Raw genomic sequence first — 12,069 nt, forward strand, 5'->3', positions numbered from 1 at the left:
GCATAAATCACTTTATAATCATTTTGAAATCTGGCACCATGACTGCGAGATGCTAATACAACAAGCAATTCCAGGTACATCGACTTACAAGTAAATCCCTACTTTCTGGCAAATAATGGATCATTTAAGAAAGTTAGGTTATACTTAAAATTAGGAATATACCTTCAACTTTCATCGCCTTATAATGTTCCCCCTCTATTTTCTCCCCTTTCTTCTGAAGTAATTCTTTTCTGGGATACAGCATCACAGCTGGAGGACACCCTCTAGTATCTCATCCGAATGGCCATTTTTCATTCATGATCCTAGACAATGTGTCGCCAAACTGTTTGATTCAGGGGATCATAGCAGTGCCATCCACATATACACTTCCAGCAAGAGTTGCTAGGTATTGATCAGGAATGGAAACCCTGGCTGCTTTACCCTTCCCTAACCTAGATAAGTCAACTGTAGCAGTCCCTGCTGCCTCCTGACTGGGCTCCATTAAAGCATCTCAGAACGAGTGTCAAATGTGGGACCTGCTTAGTCTGTATGGGAGACAGGTCACTGGGAGAGTTGGATCTCCTCAGTCTAAATGGAACATATTGGAATACATTCAATCTCAGCATATGGTTCATGTTACTTGCTCAAGTCCATCCCTCTCCCCAACTTCTATCTGAGGCTGAACCAGACTCTTCGCAACATTTGACCCTGAAATAAGTTTCCAGCCAAACATCTGCAGCATAACTAAGACCGGCTATTTCCACCTCCGTAACATCGCCCGTCTCCACCCTTGCCTCAGCTCATCCGCTGCTGAAACCCTCAACCATGTCCTTGTTACCTCTAGACTTGACTATTCCAACACACTCCTGGCTGGCCTCCCGCAGTCTACCCTACGTAAACTAGAGGTGATCCAAAACTCGGCTGACCGTGTCCTAAATCACACCAAGTCGCTCACCCATCACCCTGACAGACACTGGCTTCCAGTTAAGCAGCGCCTCGATTTCAAAATGCTCATCCTTAGTTTCAAATCCCTCCATGGCCTCACCCCTCCCTATCTCTATAATGTCCACCAGCCCCACAACCCCCCCCCCCCCCCACGCCACCCCGATATGTCTGCGCTCTTCTAATTCTTCCCTCTTGAGCATCCGATTAAGGTAACTCAACCATTGGTGGCTGTGCCTTCTGTTGCCTAGGCCCTCCCGGCCTAAACCTCTCCGCCTCTCTTTCCTCCTTCAAGACTCTCCTTAAAACCTACCTCTTTGACCAAGCTTTTGGTCACCTGCACTAATTTCTACTTCTGCGGCTCGGTGTCAATTTTGTTAATTTCATAATAGTCCTGTGATGCGCCTTGGAATGTTTCACTACATATAAATACAAGTTATTGTTGTTCAGCTCAAGATATCATCCAGGGAACAGTTCAGACCCCAAGCACATAACCACTAAGCCATCGAGGGAGTCAAGTGTCAAATGTTCCATTCCCGGTCTGTGCCGAGTGAACTGATTTCAGGCTGGGCAACAGTCGGGACATAACAATTTCCTCAGGGACCGTAAATTGGGGAAAGAGGATGGGGGAAGAACAAAAAAGGATCAGCTACGATTAGTGCTCTTGACCACAATCCAATGACTGGATCAGGCTCGGCAGTTATATCCCATAGTCAAATAGCCTACAAGCATTCATTGTACAGGCACAAAAAAATGGTCACTTGGGCTAGGTAATGTAGAGCATCCAACATGTGTGGAACAGTACCCCAGCCTGAGAATGCACCTTCAGCAGAGGGGAAAAAAAGGAACATAGCTTTTCCAATAAAAGGTATGGGGCTAGTATAAACTTAGTATACTGATACAATAAGATACAAGATAGATATGCACAAATTTGATCATTTGTTTTCTTTCGAGAAAGAATGTAAAATAAAATGTAAAGTTCAAACACCCTGATAAACAATCAAATGAAAGTTTAGTTAAAACGAGCATATGTTTTCTACATAGTTCTTAAGCCCTTCAAATTGAGTTTAAAAAGGCCATCTTTCACAACACGGTAAAAGGAAATTTGATTACACCAGTGAATGGATGAGGTTCTGGGCTGCAGCAAATATGCAGATGAAACAAAAAACCATTAGGATATGCTGCATAAGCAGCTCCTTCGGGGAGAATCCAGGATTACCCAGTGTTGAATGCTTCTGTGTTGAAAATCCCTTCTACACACTGGGGACTAGGCAACTGCTTTCTTTATCCTATGTTACAATAGCATGGATGTGTCAAAAATTCCCTTCTTACACATTCAAGGGGCTGAGCAATTTGGGAAACAGATTTAAGCTTGGGGGGGGGGGGGGTGGGGAGAAGCAACACAAGTGCCATTCAAATGTCAAACTTTTTACAAGAAAAAAAATTGACGTGAAATGTAAAGTAACTGAGTTTTACTTCAAACATGGTCTCTCCTAAATTTTTAAAAAGGTCATTTGTGTCCCAATTCCTACGACTAGGTTTTTTTTCAGTTCCTCTTTAATCATCACCTTGATTGTCCTGCAAGTAATCAATAGGTCCAGCTGTTAAATTATGGAGACCTTGGAATCCCTGCACAAACAGAACCAAAGAAAAAAAGATCCCTTTTATTTCGGATAATCAGAGCAGACAAAGGGAGCAGAATGAATTCTTTTCACTGGCCCCTTGGAGTATTAGAGTGTAAAACAATTGCAGGACCAGAACTATCCTGCGCTTCAGCGAGTTGTCTTGCAATAAAGCACTACAATTTAGACACTTAGTCACACAGGGAATTTTTGGCAGGATGCTGAACAACAAGAAAAGGTGGCAATGCGGTCAGGAGGTACAGCCCCAACCCCATCACCCACTTCACCCACTCTGCATTTCTCAGGTACGTGCAAATTTCATGGGCTTCTGGATAGAACTTCCAGCACAGAGCTAAAGCTGGCCATTAAAAAAAAAATCCCAGACAGCTTTATCACATACAGTTCGAACGTAAAAGATTGCTGGTAATAGCAATACTTAAAAATAGATGCTAAAGAATTCAACGGAATAAGAACCAGGAGCAGGAGTAGGCCATACGGCCCCTCGAGCTTGCTCTGAATGAGTAGTAGCTAAATGCCTTAATGAGAGTTTGATGCTAACCAGTACAGTATCCGCAGGTAAAGGCAACAGAGAAAACAGTTTTGCAGGCAAGACCATTCTTATCAGGACAGTTCGATCATGCATTATATGAAAAGTAGGTCTATATACAGATACATATGGCAATGTCCATACCCACAGGATGCAAAGATGCTCACAGACAAGTGTTATCAAAACTGGTTCAAGCAAAGCAGAAATGTGCAAAGCTGTGGTATTAAACTACTAGCGCATGTGCATTAGTTTAGGAATAATAAAATTGATTGAATCTTTATCAGTGAAAAATATTGAAGAGTACTCTAACAGAGTATCTTCAAAACAGAGTAATTAATTAATCCTGATACCATCAACTTTACTTAATCAAAGAAAAAGATCATCTCAACAGTAACATGTCAGTGATCCCATCATCGGGAAAAACTAAATTAAACACAGACTGTTTTTTTTTTAAAAGTGAAGACCGCTTAAGAAGATTGTCAAATACAACAACAAGTACAGTATTTATATAGCACCTTTAAAGTAGTGACACTTCCCATGGCGCTTCACAAACTTTCTTCAAGTTTCTGGTTACACAATTCAAAACTTCACTTGTCATTATATTTTCCTTTTTTAGAAACTACAATGTTATATCCAAATATTTTCCTTTTTTTGAAAACTACAATTCTGAAGAATGGAGCACTGAGATAACCTAAAGCCACAAATTTCACTTCTTATTCTACAAAGGCATAAAGTCATTTCTTTCAGCAGAAGTACAATTGTGAGTTTCCATTTAGTGTTTGCACTGTATATATGTTCTAAGTTTTGGAACTGGCTAACACATAGGTCTAACTTGATTTTCTGGAGTTGAAAAAAAATGCTAGCATCCTCTCAAATCACAGGCAGAATTATTTCAAAGAAAAATGAAACCCTTCCTCACTCTGAACATATTCCTTATCAGCAGCAAAGGACTTTTCACTTGTGATCTTACTCAGACCTGAAGCAACCCATATGGGCCTTCAATGGTTTCGTCGCCATTTTCCCCAGCAGGGTGCCCCACAAAGAACATAACAGCAGTGAAAAGAACTTCCTATTGTCTCCTAGTTACAAGAAGAAGAAGAAAATCTATTAATTGTACAGTCCTTTCTTTACATCTCTAATAATTTCCTAAACACTAGCTCTCAAAGTTACTTTAAGGGAATTCAAGAAAGCAAAATTAGCTAAATTCCTCTATGCATGGATGAACAGCAGAAAACAGAGCCTTAAGGGCTTCAGAGCTAGAAACTGTCCCTAAAGACATGCTGTGATGTCCTTATGTGATAAGGCTCCACAGTAACACTAAAGGCAAGGCATACGATTCCCTGCATTCCTTAAGAACAATTCCTGGCAATCACGAACTTTGTGGAGGAACAACATGAAAGCTATGGACAATGAATAAGGGTCATCTGCTCTTTATCACAGGGCTAAACCTCATCCTGCATAGCCTCTAACCTTTTAACCCAAAGAATTCTTAATTTGCACATGAATAATCAATTTCTCGACCATAGTGCAAGTATCAGCTTCTAGTTTCTAACTTTGGAGTCAGTGACACCTCCATGTGTGTTCAGGTCTAACACTTCTTCGACGGACTAAATCAGAGTTTTAAATACTATATCAGACATTACACATCTGGTGATAAAGGATAACCTCACTGGCAAATGCTTAAAAAAACAGTATACTATAAAGAAAATTCCTGCACCCCACTCTGACTCAGAATGCTGTTTCTTTTTAAAGCTAAAAATACCATTTCACAACTTGCTCTAAATGTTTTGTGTATGACTGCAGACTTGAAGATAGTACAGGGTACTAAACTAATACCGGAACAAGCCTGGAAATACAGGTCTAAGTCAAGGCACTACGTATTAGTACATTGATATGTTGTAACATTTGTGACAATGGTACTAATTTTTCATGCATCATAAACTAATTGCAAAATACAATATAAAAACTTAAATCGGCATATTAATTTAAAAAATGTGATGCTTTTTTAAAAACTTTAACCTAAACAGTGAAAGTAATAGTTATATTTGAAAAATTAATGGCATCCTGCAGTATTGTGATCAATAAATATTGTGGCAAGTTTATTTTCCCCCTCCAATACTCGCTTGAAGTTGATGATGTTGGGGTCGGGTTCCACAGGTGCCAACAACCCTACAGCATCTCACTGAGGTGGTCAATCTTCATGCGAGAGCCTAACAAAGTTAGTAGGATATTCACCTATGAAGGGCATCACAACCAACCCAATCACATCCTCACCTTTCCACCAGGACTCTAGACACCCTAGCTGGCACTCTCACCGAGATCAGCTATCTCAGCTAGACCAGAGATCAAAGCTGGACTTCCCTGTTCTATGTGACAATATTTAGCTACAGATATCGAAGAGGTTTAATAGACTTTTATAGTATGATCATAAATTGCCAAAACATTATCTTTACACTCATGGGTGACAATAGCTTTTAAAAAGTGTCATTAAAATGAACTAAAATAATTACCTAATTACGTCAGCTACAGATAAATTACTCACATCCCAGATAACTGAAAAATGCTGCTGCTGAATTTCAAGTATTTGAAATTTCAAACTGAGTAATATCTTCACTATTTTATGATAGATTTTACCTCAGTCTAATAATGATGTGCCAAAAATAAGCTCACATGACCTAAAATGTTTGATGTAATGAACTTATACTGAATGAGGCAGATACACAGCTTCGGTGGTCTTTGTATGGCCATGTTCTATGATTCTCCTTGTAGCCAAGCAATTTCTGTCTTTAGACTTTTGATTTGCTCAGAAGTACCACACAAGTATCACTGAATACGGGTGCTGGCGATAACACCACATGACTGGAAACGATGAATGTAGTAATCTGCTAACAATGGGTCAAAGTATTGCATCACAGCCCTAAACAATGACTGTGTGCCATGCTTACAAATTACCATTTTGGGTCTATTTCCTGGAATTAAATATACATCTTTCAGCATAACAGTAAGACCTAAGGGTCTAATAGAGCACATACAATGTTTGACTTTGAGATGAAGCAGTTATGTAAAACGGATTGGAAAGCTGCTTTGAAAATTGGCAGGCAAACTTGAACGCTATCTACACGTGTAACACATTTTTGGACAGGATTAAGATTCAATACTTTTTAAATCCCTGGTTATCTGGGAAAGGGGGAAGAAAATGTAATTGTTCACTATTAAGAGCAAAATTGTAAATGCATCCTTTACACAGATTGCAACTTCACTAGAGATAGTGAATAGCAAAAATCCCCCCCCAGGGTGTCTTGTTGCCAATGTGATGGCAAACATCAGATCACAGAAACCCACTAATCTTTCTCTACAGCTTGATTCATCAAAATATGAACAAATAAATTCAATGTTCTTCACTAAATATGAAAATATGATTGACATCTGACAAGTGATTTATCTCATCTTTGTCACTCATAACCTTTTACTTCCATATGAAATGGGAACTGCCTGTAAAATCTGATGCACAGGCCTCAACCCTATTTAAAGGTGCCATGATTGTCAAAGCTCTCTACGTCACTCCCCTATACTTACTGATCATAAATACAGGCATGTCTAAGTCTAATGTATACAGTCACTCAATCAGGACATTCTTAATTAGCAAACTCCAACATGCTTTGGTCTTACCTGACTGGAGAGTCTAGAATCCTACTATTTTGAACAATGGTATGCTAAATATAACATTTATCTTGGGAAAAGCAGCCAGGTTAAATATACCAAAACAAAGTAGTACTTACTGGCCACAGCAAGATGGGATTTCTGACTCAAAATGGCCCCATACTTGTTTTGAGCCAAACATTCATAGTAGCCTTCGTCTGATCGCTCTCCTCTACGATGTTCAACCTCAGTGATGTAAAAAGATCCATTTGATAAAACATATGTCCGCTCACTATCCACCAATCTCAGTCCATTTTTCAGCCACACAATGGTAATTGGAAGTTCGCCATGAGCCTGGCAATCAAGAACCACAGGGTCTTTCCGCAGAGCAACAACATCCTGGGGCTCTCTCATGAAAAAAAGCTCAGTAAAGCACCAGATACCTGGAAAACACAACACAAATCATTTCAAAGTTAATAAGACCTTGAATATTCTTTTTTTTTAAACCATTGCAAAGTCTTTGATAAATAAAACAATTTTCTCCATACCCGGTTACAAATTGATCACACAGGTGCATGAAGACTGCAGGAGGCAACTAAAACACTGCAAATTGTTGACGAGTGTTATACTAAATTACGTATAATTACTACAGACAAATATTTTGCATCAATCTGAATGGTCTGAAGATGAATTTGGGATTTTAAAGACATTGGAATTCAGAAGAATGAGAGGTGATCTTATTGAAACGTATAAGATTATGAGGGGGCTCGACAAGGTGGATGCAGAGAGGATGTTTCCACTGATAGGGGAGAGTAGAACTAGAGGGCATGATCTTAGAATAAGGGGCCGCCAATTTAAAACTGAGATGAGGAGAAATTTCTTCTCTCAGAGGGTTGTAAATCTGTAGAATTTGCTGCCTCAAAGAGTTGTGGAAACTGGGACACTGACTAAATTTAAAGACAGAAATAGACAGTTTCTTAACCGATAAGGGAATAAGGGGTTATGGGGAGCGGGCGGGGAAGTGGACCCGAGTCCATGACCAGATCAGCCGAGATCATATTAAATGGAGGAGCAGGCTCGAGATGCCGTATGGCCTACTCCTGCTCCTATTTCTTATGTTCTATTCTAAAATATGTTTTAAGTATGCTTTTTGACCAAGCTTTGATCACCTGTGCTAATTTCTACTTATGCGGCTCGGTGTCAAATGTTTTATATCATACTCCTGTGAAGCGCCTTGGGATGGTTCACTATGTTAAAGGCGCTATATAAATACAATTATTGTTGCTTCACATCAATGTGTTACTTCTGGTCCTGATGTTAAAATATCAAAAATGAAAGCTTCTATACAATAGATCCTCACTCCAAACCCGAGAATTTTTTTATGGTCTATCCTGATCCTCACTCTCCTAGACCCTTTAGTTCTGAATCATGTCACCCTGGATTTTAGTCTTATCCACTAAGTGATGGCTGTCAGCTCCAACCAAATCATCACAATCTGCAGTCTAAATTCTCAATCTACACTTTAGAAAAAACTTTAATCCCCAGCTCAACAGTGATGGAATCCCATACTCTCAAAATTTATTTGCGGAATGATGTTCCGTGACTACGATACTGGCAAAAGTGTCAAAGATTCTTGATAATTAGACCTAAAAGTTTTGAAGTCTGCCTACATTACAATCAGTCACATTTTTTATCTCATAATACTCCTGTGAAGCACCTTGGGATGTTTCACTATGTTAAAGGTGCTATATAAATACAAGTTGTTGTTGTTATACAAGTGGCACACGTTTTCAGAGTTTCTCTCCTTACACCCACCACCCAATAAATGAAAGTCAGTTAATGTGATTCATTTGAAGATTTAATAGGTGCATTTGCCTTGGATTTGGTTTTTTTTTTATCCTATGAACTGACACACAGCCTCTGTATACAAGTTTTATAAACTTAGAGACACTTGTATATATTTCTGCAATATCGCTCATTGGCATCAATGATACAACTCTTCAGTTCTTAAGACGTCTTCTAAGATCTAGAGAGCCAAGATCAAAAGGTAAACCTTCAATTTTTAAAAAAAACTTCAAATTTGGGAATCATAATTCTGTAAAAATATATTTTAAATTTTTTTAATGGGGGGGGGGGGGGAGTGCACGAAGAATTCTCAAAGCTATCGAAGTGTGCGATTGTATTTAGAAAGCAAAAGTACTTAACAGCGCCTTTCTGTACAGGAAAAAACATTACAAGGCTGGATAGCACCATGTGCTGAATCTCTAAACCTACAACCGTTACAAGAGGGAAAAACGAATCCAAGAGTACTAATTAATTCAAACAAATCAAGGAGCCACTACACCGAAGTATCGCTGTTAAAAATCACTGCAGGGGCGCATTACAATGGTGGTAACCTTTTATTGAGCTTTTATAGGGGGCAGAAAACTAAATTAAGATCCAAATTAAAAGGAGAGCACTCTTGTAAAAGCGTGTTATTATTTTGATTCTAAACACCGGGACTTGCTCCAATCTGACGTTGCAACCATGTTGCCATACAGGGCGGACTTTGCACAAGATGTTTGCTAATTTTACAAGCTTGTCAAAAAGGAGTCTGAACAGGAGAAGTCGTAAAAGTCTGATTTTACGAGAAATCATTAGCAACAGGCTGCCCGTGTGTATCAATAAGCTCTCGGCGCCTTTCTTTTTCTTTAAAAAAAAAGTTTTGAACTCTTTCTTCTTGCCTGAACTCGACCAACCACGTGTAAGAGAACTGACCACCTCTAGTTTGGACAATCATATCTCGCTTGAACCACAAAAAACCATGCACCAAAACCAGAATCCATCCCCTACAAAAAAAGAGCTCTCTAGCTGCTGATACGACTTGAAAGGCTTTCAAACATTTCTTGAGCCTGCCAAATCAACTCAAGTGTGTTGAGTGATGGGGGCAGTGTGCATGTGAACGGGCAGCACAACTCATTTTCATTAAACCGGTGGTTTCAGACTGTTTTAAAAAGAGCTTCAGTATTGTAGCTCATTCTCTTTCAACGCTAATACAACGCACCGTTTGGGATGGGATGGGATGGGATGGGATGGGGGCTGACAGTGCAAGGCTTCAGCTGCAGTCTAACTTCATGCACAGAGATCGATGTGCATGTCTGGGGGGGGGGGGGTGTCCCAGAAAAAAAAATCCAGTGAAGTAACGTATTTTTAATTTGTCGTATATTTGTCAGCATTATGGTGACAGCGGGGGAGATCGGTTAGAGGTCCCGAGTGAATTTGTTGGACGTGATCGAGAAGAGCTCTCATCAATTGATCAATTCTCTGCATCAATACAAATCTGTGCAGATTCTCCCTCCCTCCTCTCCCCTCCCGACTTGAATTAATCAGTTCAGGTTCTGCGATGCAAATGAATCCTTCCGTTAGGGACAATGTAACGCGACAGGACATCGCAGCAACACTCTTTGAAAGAGGGAAGAGAGGGGGAAGCAGAGAAAAAACTTCTGCTGTTTATAACAAAATCCCTTCTGATTTCAAACTCGTTCAGACGCCTACATACTCTTTAACCAAAAAAAAATACATCTTTCATGCTAGCAACACATCCATCCAATTGATGGTTGGCATTAATTTAAAGCCAGCACGTTAAGTTGCCTCAATGTTTACAAATAACTCGAGAGCTGTGCTGCACATCAATGAAAAAAAAAAGTCACCTCACCAACTCCTTGCAGTTGGGATCAATTCACGATTGCATTTCAACAACAACAAAAAAATCCCCCCCCCCCCCCACCTACCTCACACAAATAAAAAAAGTACTGACTGGTTTATTGGAGAAAAAGAGCCCCGAGGAAGGAGAGTCAGCGTGGCCGGCGACCCCACGCTGTGTTAGAGGAGAGAGAGGAGGAGGAGGGGGGGGGGGTGGGAATGGATCCAGCCTTATCTCACAAAGTGAATGGGAGCAGGAGGAGAGCGGAATAAATAAATACACGTGGAGGGGCTGGAGCGCCGCCGATACAATCTGATTTTGTTGTGTGTGTGTGTGTGTGTGTGTGTGCATTGAGAGACAATTTGTAGCCACAAATGTTTCGGCTGTGCAACTTTTTTGCAACAATGTGGGCAGAGGTGAGCAGCGAGCGCGGTGCGGACAATGCACAGAAAAAGCCGAGTGTGCGGACACTGCCGGCCATTGAGTGGCTGCACACAGGAGTGACCCCCCTCTCAGAACAGCCCGCCAACACATCTCAACACCAAACCACTTTTACACCCCCCCCCCCCCCTTCCTCCTCTCCTCGGGAAACCCATCCCCGAACACCCGGTATCTGGGATGTCTTGGAGCAGCCAGGGGCCAAGGGGCAGTGTCCGGGGTACAATGGGCTGGAGAGCGAGAGGCCGGAGACAGAGGGGCGGGAGGACACTGCACTGGACACTGGTCAACGCTCTTCTTCATCCCAGCATTTGCTTTCACACACTCACACACACACACATTATACATAAATACAAATAAACATCAACTCACCTGAAATGGGAAGCAGCAAAGCTAGCAGCGCAGTCCCACCACAAGTTCTCCCTTTAAAGATCGCCATTGAGCCGGCCGCTCGCTCTGCTCATGCTACGCCCCCCAGCACTCAGCCTCCTCCCGCTGCTCCCTGCCCCTCCGCCGCTCCGGCGCCTCTGGCCGCAGCTCGCCGCGCACTCCTTGCCGGCCACGCACGCACGCACGCCGCCACGCTCCGCCCAGCCGCAGCGCCGGGCTCGGCGGCTCCATCCGCAGCAGCAAGCAGCGGGCGCGCACTACTTTCTTTTGCCCAAATGTTCCCCAGGTCGGCAGCAAGGGATGGCTCTGCGGCTGTCTGTCCCACCCGTGACAGGGACTGTGGCTCTCGTATTGGACTGCTCAGCCCACCTGAGGACTCGTTTTCAGAGTGGAAGCAAGTCTTCCTCGATTCTATGTTGATGAGGAGTGCAACTGGGCAATGGGTGGGCAGCAGTGCATGGGCTATTGAGCGGGCAAGAACATTGCATCGGGACAGTAAGGCATGGGTGAGAGGGCTTTTGCCTGGAAGGAGCAGGGCATGGAGGGCTTTAGCACAGAAGAAAAAATAAAGACTTACATTTATATAGCGCCTTTCACAACTACTGGACATCTCAAAGCGCTTTACAGCCAATGAAGTACTTTAGCAGTTTGGTCACTGTTGTAATGTGGGCAATGTGGCACCCAATTTGTGCACAGCAAGCTCCCACAAACAGCAATGTGATAATGACCAGATAAACTGTTTTTTTGTAATGTTGATTGAGGAATAAATATTGGCCAGGACACTGTGGATAACTCCCCTGCTCTTCAAAATAGTGCAATGGGATCTTTTA

At 41.7% G+C, this 12,069-nt stretch overlaps 1 protein-coding gene across 1 annotated transcript in view; it reads right to left on the bottom strand.

Annotated features, from left to right (window-relative positions):
- LOC139228115 (protogenin-like) overlaps nucleotides 1-11,288 on the bottom strand; it is a 111,121-nt gene extending 99,833 nt beyond the window's left edge. The window contains exons 1-2 of the mRNA XM_070859303.1: nucleotides 11,222-11,288; nucleotides 6,870-7,172 (exon numbers count right to left, since the gene is read on the bottom strand). Of these exons, the coding sequence (XP_070715404.1) occupies nucleotides 6,870-7,172; nucleotides 11,222-11,288 (370 nt within the window). The remainder of the gene's footprint in view (nucleotides 1-6,869; nucleotides 7,173-11,221) is intronic.
- Nucleotides 11,289-12,069: the final 781 nt, after the last annotated feature.

This window comes from Pristiophorus japonicus, chromosome 17, assembly GCF_044704955.1.
Source record: "Pristiophorus japonicus isolate sPriJap1 chromosome 17, sPriJap1.hap1, whole genome shotgun sequence".
Lineage (NCBI taxonomy): Eukaryota > Metazoa > Chordata > Chondrichthyes > Pristiophoridae > Pristiophorus > Pristiophorus japonicus.